The sequence below is a fragment of the Somniosus microcephalus genome, chromosome 28 (genome assembly GCF_052327205.1).
Source record: "Somniosus microcephalus isolate GS21.2 chromosome 28, FLI_Smic_1.0, whole genome shotgun sequence".
Lineage (NCBI taxonomy): Eukaryota > Metazoa > Chordata > Chondrichthyes > Squaliformes > Somniosidae > Somniosus > Somniosus microcephalus.
In genome coordinates, this window is record NC_141014.1 from 23,846,735 (window position 1) to 23,859,891 (window position 13,157).

Sequence of the window (13,157 nt, forward strand, 5' to 3'; positions counted from 1 at the left end):
CTCCTATCTTCTATGTTTCTATGAACCTCATTAGGCTTCAGTATACTTTTTTTTTAAAAACATTGTTCAGGTTGAAATTTAATTTGGCTGCATTATGCTATAAAGTAGTTTGATTTACTTATGAAAATTAAAAATAGTTATACTTTGTGAAATATTCCTTAACAAAATGAAGTATATGGTCCTCTATATACTCCCGAAGATGGGGTTCACATGAAGTGTGGAAATGGGGAGTCCAAATACTTAAAGATAACATTTAAACTTTAGGAGTTGCTGTCGCAAACAGAACTTTGGAACCATATTACTTTTAGCTCTGATGGATTTCCAGGACAATAACTCTGTGTGTTGAACCACCTTTTATTATCAGGATTGTCCCTCCTCACTTATTACTGTAGTTATACAGTTGCAGTCTGCCGTAGCTGTACAGATTTGCAAGGAGTGCAGAATTGTTTTTGCAGTGAGTGTTGGAACATGTTGAAAAAAAACCAGAGAGTCGATTTCCAAGTGCCCTGTGGAGAAATGCATCTCCGGTTTCAGGACTATTCACACGGTGGGGGGGGTTACAGCATTTGATTGGATGATCTGCCAAACCTAGAGTGCTCTTGAGGCCCCAGTTAAACTCCTGGTGCACTAAACTCGAGTCTGTAAGGACTATGGAAAAGCAGCCTGGTTTTCCTCCTCTTCCTCCCGTGATCGATAAGTTATTGATGTCACAATGACTTGACGGCCTTCATTCGTTGACATCTAGTGACACTGCTATGGCATCACTGAACAGGATGAGACAAGTCCGTTTAACTCAAGTAAGTGAGCAAAGTTCTTTTTTTAAATCCAATGAAACAGTGTTCTGATAAAGCTGGTATTTAAAGTGAGTAAGAGACGATTACAAAAATGTTGTGGTTTGGATAATGTATATTACGAGTTGTGATGTACCTGTTTTATGATTCATGGGCACTCTTTGGACAATAATTGAGGTATACACGCCAGAAGCACATAGTATATGGAATTTAATTCCCAACTATGATCGGAGGGGGCAACAAATGGTTGAGACTCCCCTCTGTGGCTGTAGCAAGCCTGCACTATTCGTGGCCTGAGCTTCTGACACGGATATCAAAGCTTTGTTTGCAGCTGTCAGGGAATCCGAATCCTGGGCGGGCATTCTTTCCAACCAGGAGTGCAATCGGATTAGGATTTACCTTGTAGATAGAGATGCGAGTGGTGGGAAATGACTAATGCCCCTTGATCCTGAAAATGAACAATGAGCCAGCCCTTGATTCATTACCAGGGCTCTGAAGTTTCAGTGCTTTGTTGTAACCCTCATTTTATTGTGGAAACTGCTTTTCAACAGGGGCGGCGCTGTACATTCAGTGAAACAAACTGCTAGTTGTAATATTGTTTAACAGGTGCTGTATTGCCCCAGACTCTACAGGTGGGGTGCTGAAGTAGTGATGAATTCTGCTCCATTACTAGATGGTTTGTTCTCTGTATCCTTCTGCCACCACCCAAAAAAGTCAGTTGTTCATTGGATCAATTCAAACCCAAAAACAATTTAATCATATTTGTCTTGCCCTAAATTTTGAAGAAGGTTCACTGGCTTTACTGGCAGGTTCTTCTGTTTCTTTGTCTCAGATTCCTGCACCTTTTCAACCAGAAATGCAATTTGATTTGAGCAACAAAGAGAAGTTCAAGTTGGCAAAGAAAAATGAGAAACACCAGTTTGGCAAGTCCACTGTGCAAACGGAACAGGTTCCACTGCAGAATAGTAGGATTTCTTGGAATACATGCAGCCAACCTGCTGTGGAAAAAAGAGGGGTTCTATTTCAAGATAATAGGATGGTCTATATTACTTTTCACAAGCCTGTTACAAAGAAACGACAGAGTTCATTACACAACCGTAGAGCTCCATCTGAAATGCTTGCTAAACCTGTTGCAAACAGGCAACCGGTTATGATACACGGCAGTAAAATAGTCTATAATACATTTGATAACCCCATCACAAAAAAACAGGCTGCACTGCATGAGAGTCTGGCCGCCCATGATTGTGTTGAGGCCGTTCCAGCGAAGCAAGAGGCTGTATTACGTGCTTGTCGATTTTCTGCTGCGCCAGACAAGCAAGTTACATTAAAGCAACAGATTACATTGCAGCACAATAGATCTCTGCATAATAAGTCTGCTGTCGGGAAGCAGCAAATTGCATTACATAATAGACCTATTTTAAAGTGTAAGGTTCCATTGCAGGATTGTCGAATATCACCAGGCAAACCTGTTGCATTAAAGCAACAGGCTCCACTGCAGCATAATGGAACTCTGTCTCCATCAGACCCAACAAGTGCATTGCACAATCAACAAGTTGCATTACAAGAGAATAGATCCGGTAAGCCTTTGCTAAAGCAGGAAGTTCCACTGCAGGATTGTAGGGTTTCTGCTGAATTGGGCAAAGCTGTTGCATTAAAACAACAAGCACCATTACAGTATAACAGAACTCTAAGTATTAATCACAAATCCACTACAGATAAGCATCAGGTTGCGTTAATAGATAATCAAACTCGCTGTAACTCATTTGGGGACACCATAGTGAAGGAGCATGAGGCTCCATTAAGAATCAGTAGAACTTCCAAGAGTATGTTTGTCCAGTTATCTACAGAGAAGCCACAGGTTTATGATAGTACACTTGTCAAGCAAAAGCAGGTTCTTTTACAAGAGGGTAATGGCCCCAATAGTACCTCTGGAAAGCCTGGTACAGAACAGCAACATGTAACACTACATGCGAGTAAGACTCCCTCTATTGTCCTTGGTGAGCCTGATGCAGGTACGCCATGTGTAATATTTCGAGAGAATAAGACTCTGTGCAATGCGTTTGGAGTGCCCACTTCAGAGAATCAACAAACAGTGTTACACGAGAGTAGAACTCCCTATAATGGGTTTGATGGACCTGCTGTGGAGCAGCGGGTTTCACTGCCAGTTAAACGGGCCTCCAAAGACATTTGTAAGCCTGTTCCGGACAACAGAAAACGGGTGATTATACAAGATAGCGTAATTCCCTACAATACAAAGAGAGCCACAGCCTGGGGCGTTCGAGCTTGGGATGAGTGGGCTAAAAACCGGAATAACTACCTCATGGAAAATAGTATGAAATGCGATGAGTCATTCCTTTATGTGCCAATACTGTCTCATGAAATAAGTCACGATGAACTGAATTTCTGGTTGTGCCACTTTGTGGAGGAAGTCCGTCGGCAAGATGGATCATTTTACCCACCTAATTCTCTCCGTCTCCTGTGCTGCTCCATCTTGCGATACTTGCGTGAAACCTGCAAGCGACTGGACATTGATTTCTTTAACAAATATAACGTGGAGTATTCCGAGTTTCGGACTGTCCTTGATAGGCAGATGAAACAACTTAAACAACAGGGGATTGGTACTGTAAGGAAACAAGCGCAGCCTTACACAGAAGAAGAAGAAGAAAAACTGTGGCAAATAGTTTTTCAACTTCGAGATGCAAAAAGTTACAGTTACGCTGTCTATTTCTACCTCTGCAAAGTCTTTGGTGTACACGCAGCAGCCGAGCACAATAAATTGATGGTCAATCAGTTTTCCTTCGGAGCTGATGAAATTGGGGAATATTTGGAGTTTGTGGCAAAGCCTTACCGAGATGGAATCCAGAGGACTAAAGGACACACTCGGCAGTATGCAGACTTGTCCAACCCGCGATGTATTGTTTCTGTCTTCCGTCGCTACCTCAGCATGGTCCCCAGCGACGGTCCGTTTTACCGGCGCCCACTTCCCGGACGGCTGGAGTTCTGCCAGCAGGCGATAGGAGTTCACACCCTGGAGCGCTACTCCAAAGAAATCTGTGATGCGGGTGACATTTCAGGACGCCACACTGGCCAATCTGGAAGGGTAAGTATAAACCGTGTTTTATTATTGTTGCAAAGACAAGAGACATTTTACTTCCTATTATCTATACTATGCATTTTAATGCATTTAACAGCCTGTGTAGAAGTTAACCCAGCACAGGCACTTTTTTTAATGCTAAATTACTGTCTCCTGCATTCTTGCTATTTTTAAAGGTCAAGTGACAAAGCCTAGGTTTTTACACAATTGTGAACTGGAAGAACAATTTTAAAAAGTTGTATCGTACCGTTTTGTATTTCATTTTATTACCTCTGCCCCTTTTTTTTCGTTGCCCATTTTAACCCCGATCGCTGGTTTTTCTGCCTCCCACAACTTTGCTACTTCTGCTCATAGGCCAGATTCAGACTTAGGCTGCAAATTTCCAAGGAATGCCTTCAGTGCGACCCAAGATTATCCAGTGGGAGGTTATATACAAGCAGGCTGTCAGATGATGTCATTCGTCTACTCTTCCCGTTTCCCCCCCCCCCCCCCCCCAAACACCTTTCCACTAGGAATGCTCATTTCTGCACCGTGCTCCTTCCTTCCAGTGGTTCAGGAGTCTCGCCCAGCTGCAGCATGGTTAATGACGGGCAGCCCTGGAGCTTGAATTTGCAACCAATAGGCTGAAATTCTACCACATGCCATCTGCTTTTCTGTGAACTTCCCACCAAAAAATAATGCATAGTTGTCTAAAACGGTGAAGCCCTGAGAGACCAACTTCATAAAGCTAAAGGACGTTGATTATAAATGAGGATCCTGTTGAGATTGTGCTGCAAGTGGATCAGGGCACCTTCAAGCATTGAGGTTAAGATCTTATTGGAATTGATTTGTACAGCTTGTGTCCAGCCAGAAGTAAATTTACTCTAGTAACAGGCACGGTTGATCGCTGGAGAGATGATACCTGTGTAATTACTGCCTGCTTCCACAATGAGGAGATGATGGTTGTCGATGCAGAGGGGAGTGTGGGGGCAGGGTGAGGAAGTCTTTCCAATACACCGTGGTAGCCAGATTTCTTTGAGATTATTTCAGCTGGGATGAGACTTATCAAGATTCCGAACAGAATTTTGTGCACTTTGCTTCAGTGAGAATGTGGACTTATTTAAGTGTATGACATCATTTCAGAGAATCAACTCAGAATATCAATGTTGCAACCCCAGATTCATATACAACCAGCTAGATTACAAACCTGATCCTATTTCCTCCCAGTGAGCTTTTCACATGTTAGGTTTTGAGTACACAGTGATTTACACAGGTGTGTGTGAGCCATCCATCGATTGTGTCTGTTACTGCGGCAGTTTCTAGTGAATGCGATTTCAGTAGGTGAGGGCAACGTTGACAGGGCAGCTAGATTAATTCAAAGTTGACAGATTGAGTCCCTCTTTGATCATTGCATTAAGCATTATTGTAAACCTATCCTATGTGCAGCCACTGCCTCTTAGCAGCAAAAGTTTTCAGATTTCAAAAGGGAATTGGATAAGTCCCTGAAGGAAAAAAATTTGCAGGGCTACGGGGAAAGGGCAGGGGACTGGGACGAGCTGAAGTGCTCTTGCAGGGAGCTGGGATGGGCCAAATGGCCTCCTGTGCTGTAACCATTCTATGATTCTATGAGATTCTAATTTTTGACTGGCAAGGATCTTTTTAAATGGGCTCACTATATTAAGGTCCAAAGTGGATTCTCTGTTAGATTGCATTTCTTGCAATGTATTCAGAAATTTAATGAAGAATTTGCTTAACTTTGCCAAAAGAATACATTTTCAACAAATGAAAATTTGGGTTCTGACTTATTCTGGTCAAACTTTACAGATGTTTAAAGAGGGAACCTCAGAGTTATGTAAAATATTAAACCCAGAATTCTGTTTAAAGCAGAATGGGTTCATAGGACCAGAGGACATGAGCTTGAATGGGGAGGTATAATTTTAAAACTGGTATTAGGAAGAACATGTTTACAAAGGGTGATAAATTCTGGGATAAACTGCCAGGCAAGGTAGGAGAAGGAAACGGGCTTTCCAAATGCAGCAGGATGGGGCAGTTGGGGTGCTAAAGAGATGAGCTTCAGTGGGCTGCAAGGTCATTTATCACCCACACTCTTACTGTGTTCAAGATGTGACCTGTTGAATAAGTTGGAAGACCCACTATATCTGCCTTCCAACCCGAGCAGATCCTTCACTGTTCACAGAATCACAGAAACCCACAGTGCAGATAGAGGCCATTTCGGCCCATCGAGCCTGCACCGACACATATCCCACCCGATCCCTGTAATCCCTACACATATCCCACCCTATCCCCGTAACCCCACGTATTTAATCCCCCTAACACTAAGGGTCAATTTTTTTTTTATCATAGCCAATCAACCTAACCTGCACATCTTTGGACTGTGGGAGGAAACCGGAGCACCCGGAGGAAACCCACGCAAACACAGGGAGAATGTGCAAACTCCACACAGACAGTCACCCGAGGCCGGATTCGAACCCGGGTCCCTGGCGCTGTGAGGCAACAGTGCTAACCACCGTGCCACCGTACCATAGCTCACAGAAGGCCTCTAGTACTGAAGCGGAAGGCTTATGCAAAGCCTGAGAACCTTAATATTTCAACATTGTTCGGTTTCTCAGGCAGTATAGTGTGACTGAAGATACTAAGCATTTGTAGGTGAAGGCAGTTTACTTAATCTGACGGTACAGGTTACATGCCCTCACTAACTGCGTGCTCTTGCATGTTAAACTGTGGCTGATCCCTTTATTTTCATAGTTTAATATTTCCAGACCTAAATGTTTATCCATACAGAATAAAATTCAAAGCACACCAACACTTCAATTGTTTATATTTTTTTGAAACTCAAGCGATTTAACTTCCACTTTGTGGATTTGTATTTTCGTTTACAATGACCATTAGCGTTCGAATCAGAACTTGAGGGAAACTTTGTCATTTGACCTTCAAAAAAAATATCTTTAATACTTGGTACTGGTGGTTTATTGATAATACAATGGAGCCTTGAGATCATCATCCAAATTGCCAAAGGATTTTCCCCCAGGGTTTAACCATGTTAAAATAATGCATCTGTAGTCATGTTGGTTATATACTAAAGTGGCAGCGAACTTTGATCTTAGTATTTGATCTCAACAAAGTTGGTCTGAAGTGGGCTGCACCACATTCTCCTGGCTAGTGCGACTAAATTAAAAAATGCCGGGTGCTGTCTGCGCATCTCTGTCTCTGATAAATTGCCCATCATAACTATGTGTACAATAAGCCCTCACTATAATACTGTGATAGACCCCAGCCCTTTTCATACTGTTTATCGCCAGTCAGTAATGATGTAAACAACCATCTATGTAACTTCCTTCATCCTCTTGCTTCCCCACCCCAACTATGAAATTTTCTGATAGGAAATGACCACACAGACACTGCACCCGACTGAACTCTTTTCCGAGTGGCTATCGCTATTACTATCTGGGTTTTTTTTAAACTAGCATAATGAACCAGATTGGATGAGCAGGATTGACCAATCGGTTGCTAAGCTGTTGTTATAATCTGTGGACAGCAACATTGTCCAAGTGGCTAAGATCGTAATTAGCAAAACTGAAATTCTACCAGAAGTTTCCCACTTGGCTACCAGCAAGCAACACCAATTGTAGCATGCCCATAAGCCCACAGGCACACTCTTTTTTAAGCATGTGTATATCTCCGCATTATTGTCCAACCCACAGAAATGGCATTATGGAGGAGGCTGGCCTTTTGTGTGTTTGTTACAAAACACAATTTAATTCACCTTGGACCAAAACATTCAACAACAGAAATGGTTGACATTTCTCTGAATAGAATTGTACCGACACTTTTATTGAATAACACAAAGTTGTCCACTGAGAGAATTCAAACTCTCTCAATCCCAAGCTCCAGCTCATAACTTTGTATATATAATTGACCAGCGCCAATTGACTTGGGAAGATTTAATCAGTGTAACCAAGCATGCAACTATTTCTCGGAAATATGTTTTTCCTTATTTTGGGGGTGGGGCGGGAGAACGGGACTCTTGTTGATGGCCCTTTAGCATTCAAGTTACTGAAGAGATTTTTTTGTGTCAACTATTGGTAAATTCTGCAGTGTTTTAATATTTTGTTTTCCCTTTCTATGATGGTGATTTTTGACTGCATTGTGTGGCTTTCACAGAGTTGTTTAGGCTTTCTGGGAGCACTGATGTGATTGTCAAATTCCAAATGGATTTGTGTTTAACAAAAAAAAGCTCAATAGTCAAATTGGAGTTGTAAGGACAAAATTGTCTTGCACTGTGGTAGAAATCCATTAGTTGTGGCTTCATTGGGCCTGCAAACAATTGGACTTGCTGCACTGGTGTGCAGATTGTAATGTTGCAGCAAGACAATGTAATTGAAAACAGACTGGATCAAACACTCAATTTATATTGACCAGATTCAAGGACCTTCCTGCTACTAAACACACGAGAGTAGAATATGATGTTATTAACTTAGATGCAACACTGTTGTTATTATAGAATTTGAATTGGCAAACCCCAAAAATTCGGAATGAAAGTGATGCCACGGCATACTTTTTGGGCCTTGTTGTTTTTATGAAATTTTGAATTAAATGCTGAATATATCTGTGCCCTTGGGTTACCCACAATAAAGCCTTCATGCTGTTTCCCTTGTCCCTAAATGAAATTCTATTTAGTCACTTTTAATCCCAGTTTTTACATCTTCCCTTGTGTCCATTTTTTTTAGGTCACTTTTTTATCTACCTGGCACATTCACTTTGTACTTAGTTTTCACAAACTTGGGGGTTTTTTTTTGTCAGTGCTAGATGACAGTTTAAGCTCCACAAAACTGCAATGACGGGTCATTGCAAAGGTGATCTGACTCGCTGTTCAGTGAATTTAGGATGTGTTGGATGTATCTCTGAGGGAAATCTATTGTATTGGTGAAATCCTGTTACTGTCACTTCACACTGTTGCATTTGTGTCCCCTTTTAGTTTACTCAAGTCAACATGATATTAACAGGAATTCACTACTTGAGATATTTTGGCAAAATGTTTATTTCTCTGGTGGGGTGTGGATCCTTACTTGCAAATTTTGGGTAATCCTGTTGCTGCTATTGTTTTTGTAAACCCTTTGTTGTATTGGGGGATGCATTAAAGGTTTGGATTTCCTAGGTGGCTCTCCCAGTTTGTGGTATGGCAGACCAGTGGGGCATTGCATTCATTCTACCAAACCAAAAGTGCCGCTACTCTGCAGTAACCTTCCAAGTCTTAATTGAATTCACCCCAATTTCAAAAAGCCCAAATTGTAAGAAGGAAATCCATTCTGACGCAGTTTAAATCAACAATGCCTCGGTGGTCCTCAAATGAGAAAATCTTAACGACCAATATCCGAAATCCAGCCTGTCTGCACAACCCCAGTGACTTGTTCATCTACACAGGCTTATTTTTCTTTTTTGTGTGTATTCATTTTGTTGTAGGTCAGCAGTGTAGCTGCCCTTCACAGTCGCGGCTTTGATGAAGAGCTAATTAAGGAACGAATGGGAAATGGCAGTAATGCAATGATGTCCTACAAAAAGACTCAAATGAAGGCAGTGTCTGACTGTTTGCAGCCTCCAAACCCTTTGAAGAAGATCCCAGCTTGTTCACAGTCAACTTCTTCCTTGCGACAGCAAAGTGCTTGTGCACAAGAAGCAGTGAACATAGTCACCCAGCCAGAAGCAGTGCTTACGACCCAGGAAGGATTGGTGAAGGTTGAACTGCCTTGTGGTACACCTTCAACATTACCAATGTCTTCTGTCAAAGTTGCAGCAACGTCATCCTATTGTGCTGCTAAAATCTTCCAGTAGTGCAAAAAGACTCCCGTCATATTAGATTGTAAGAATATAAAACAATAAACTGACGAGGGGGAAAATGTGGTGTGCCTCCTGATTTCTCAGTACACAGCAGTATTTGTGTTGAAGTTCCTTACTTAACCTCCAACCTGGAAGAGGCTGCAAGAACTGGGGAGTGGAGAGGGAGGCTGGGGACAATGCAAACATTTTAAAGTAGTATTTTGCACTCGTCTTCAGTGTAAGATGTTTCAGTAAGTTTGCAAGATGATTCTTTCAAAGCACTTTCTTTTCTCTTGTTATGCTATTAATTGATTCTCGTGTGTGTGTGTGTGGTTGTCAGTAACACTAAGTTATTTTTTTGTCCTTTGATTTTTGGAGATTTCACGTCTAATAAGAAACTAAATTTTAATAACATTGTTAGCCTGTGTCCTCATATAATTAAAAAATGATTAAAGCCTAACAATATGGTCCATTGGATTTTATTCCGATTTGCCTATCAAAATGAATATGTCTTTGTTAACTTGCGTCATTCCTCTTACTGCAATAGTTTTGAGAAAAGATTGGTCTTTTACTTCATGGTGTTTCTGTGCAAGCTCTAGCTGTAAAAAGTGAATAATGACTTATAATTTCCAAGTGTTTATGTTCGGTTAGCTGTGCCTGTTGAAGAGTAGTTCTCCCAGTTTTGCTTTTATTCATCCATTCTGTTCAATAGTTGCTCTAGCTCCCTGTCTCAATACTTCTACAATCATGTATTTTTTTTTATACACAGACAGGAACCATCTTGAAGAATCTTGATTGGGAATGCTTTAGGAGGTGGTGCATGTTGCAAATCCCTCGTCCCTTCCTTCCTACAGTTCCCCTCTCTGTGACCCCAACAGTTCTGTTTAAAAATCCGCTGTTGGCATTTCTGGTTTCACTGCAGGTCAGCTACATTGCTAAACGTTTAACTTCTCTCGACTTTTGCCATTGAGGCGATAAAGATGAATGTGATGCTCGAATCATTTTCTGCCCTCCATGGAACATGGGTACTGTTGGCATACTAATAGGACAAGGAAATGCAGATACCTCATTCTTCTGAGACTTTTTGAACAGAGCTAAGTCACTTCCTCATTCTTTGTGGCATTCTTCGGTGCTGTTTCAATCCCCCCACTCTGAAAACCCTCCTCTCTTCTACAATAAGTCATATTGGATTATCACTCCTAATTGAGCCTTTCCTTCAGATTTCCACAACATGAATTACCTAAAAGTAAAGGAAATTCCCAATGGCTCAAGAGACTGAAATCGTCAAGCATCGGTGCAATAGAGTATTGCCTTTCTGCAAAGAAGCAACTTTGTACCCCTTCTGTTGAGCTTAGGCTCCTAGGGACAGCAATGAGAACACTGATTGGACAACCTCTCCATCTTCAGAGAACATGGGGTTAGAATTATTGATGTTTGTCTCTGATTTTATTTTGCTGGAGTGCAGGACTAAGTCGGTGGACAATTACCAGAGGCAACAGGGGCTTCCATGACATGGCAATAAAGGACAGTGGCAGTTCAGTAAGTACAGGAAACTTTGTGCTATCCGGCACTGACAGGACCGAGCTGTTGCCGTCCCATCAAAACTGCCGGACAAACCAGCGCTAATGTTGAAACATACGGAGATTTTGAGCTCTGTATCTGGCAACAAACCCTGTTGCTTAGCAACAGCTTCTAAACAGTCGGCCGTACCTTGCAAGCGTCTCTGTAGCTTAGCAACAGCTTCAGCGAGACCTTGCAGAGCTTGACTGTTGAGAAAAAAGACCTAACGAAACGGCTCCTGATTTTTGCCGGTGGTTCGAGCATTCCGGACAGTTAACCTCCGGATAAACCAAAGTTTCCTGTAGTATATTTTCCTTAGCATTGGAATAGTAGGCTCAGATGCCCATGCACACACACGACTGCAAATATTCTTATCAAGACTTTAATTATGGCAGCTAGTCTAAGCTGAACCCACTACCATTAATATATCAGTCGCATCTCCCTGAATGGCAGATGGGGTCCTGTTTCCTGAGAATGCCGAATCTGATTAGCAGGGAGTTGATATCCTCATCCTCAGAAAATCGATGAAATATTGAATATTGCGGTGATGCCCGTCAGGACAAGTCTCCAAAGAGTTCAGTGCCAAGATTGCGATCTTATTCAAAGTGGCTTTTCCTAATGGTAGGAAATACCATGACCAGCTGGTTGTTCAGGATTCCCAAGCCACTTTTCTTCAGGGCATTGTCAGTAGGTTTAACTGGAATTAGTTTGGAACTGGAACTAGTTTAGTCTTCCATGCTCAATGAAAACTCAATGGATCCAGTGGGACTGTAACGGCTCGGGATCTGTCGAGTTCCAACTAAGATGTTGGATCATTGCAGCAAAGTCCAGTTTTCTCGAAGACTCATCTTTAGACAGTCAGACTCCACAGACCTCTGTCTTTCAGGCTGCCTTTGTCATTCCTAGCTTAGGCATTGATTGTGGATCTGCTTTTGATCAGTATTAGCTTTCTGCAAAACTCCTTGCAAGTTTTTTTCCCAAAAAATGCCAAACCGTGAAAACTATTCCAAGGCTTCTTCCCCAAAGCACTCTTGTACATAAAAGACTGAGAGCCCTGAAGCTTCACATCCGAATTGCATTTGTGCATCGATGCAGCATCCTCCGAAGAACTAGACTTTTCCAAGTGCGGAAGAGCAATAGTCACATGATTGTGAAGATGTGAAGGGTTTAGCTCTGCAAATGATTCTTGTTGCTATGATGACCCCATACCTATGGTATGTAGAGAGTAACTTAAGAGCGCCACACAAGTACCAGGCAATGACTATCTCCAAGAAGCAAGAATCTAACCACTTATCCTTGACATTCAACGGCATTACCATCGCCGAATACCCCACCATCAACATCCTGGGGGGTCACCATTGACCAGAAACTTAACTGGACTAGCCACACACATACTGTGGCAACAAGAGCAGATCAGAGGCTGGATATTCTGCGGTGGGTGTCTCACCTCCTGATTCCCCAAAGCCTTTCCACCATCTATCTACAAGGCACAAGTCAGCAATGTGATGGAATATTCTCCTCTTGCCTGGATGAGTGCAGCTCCAACAACACTCAAGAAGCTCGACACCATCCAGGACAAAGCAACCCGCTTGATTGGCACCCCATCCACCACCCTAAACATTCACTCCCTCCACCACCGGTGCACCATCTAAAAGATGCACTGCAGCAACTCACCAAGGCTTCTTCGGCAGCACCTCCAAAACCCGTGACCTCTACCACCTGGAAGGACAAGGGCAGCAGGTGCATGGGACCACCACCACCTGCAAATTCCCCACCAAGTTACACACCATCTTGACTTGAAAATAAATCGCTGTTCCTTTATCGTCGCTGGTCACAATTCTGGAACTCCTTCAGTAACAGCACTGTGGGAGTACCTTCACCACACAGACTGCAGTGGT

At 42.3% G+C, this 13,157-nt stretch overlaps 1 protein-coding gene across 12 annotated transcripts in view; it reads left to right on the forward strand.

Moving 5' to 3' along the window:
- LOC147099439 (activating transcription factor 7-interacting protein 1-like) overlaps nt 1-13,157 on the forward strand; it is a 212,057-nt gene that overhangs the window by 139,147 nt on the left and 59,753 nt on the right. For 3 of the 12 annotated variants that reach the window (XM_085969596.1, XM_085969597.1, XM_085969598.1), the window contains 2 exons: nt 1,624-3,891; nt 9,346-11,946. The exons of 5 other annotated variants lie outside the window; for them this stretch is intronic. In XM_085969596.1, coding sequence (XP_085825722.1) covers nt 1,624-3,891; nt 9,346-9,714 — 2,637 coding nt within the window. In that variant the 3' untranslated portion in view covers nt 9,715-11,946. Of the gene's footprint in view, nt 1-1,623; nt 3,892-9,345; nt 11,947-13,157 lie in introns of those variants that run through there. 4 more of the 12 variants (XM_085969587.1, XM_085969588.1, XM_085969599.1 and 1 more) reach the window with 3 other exon arrangements.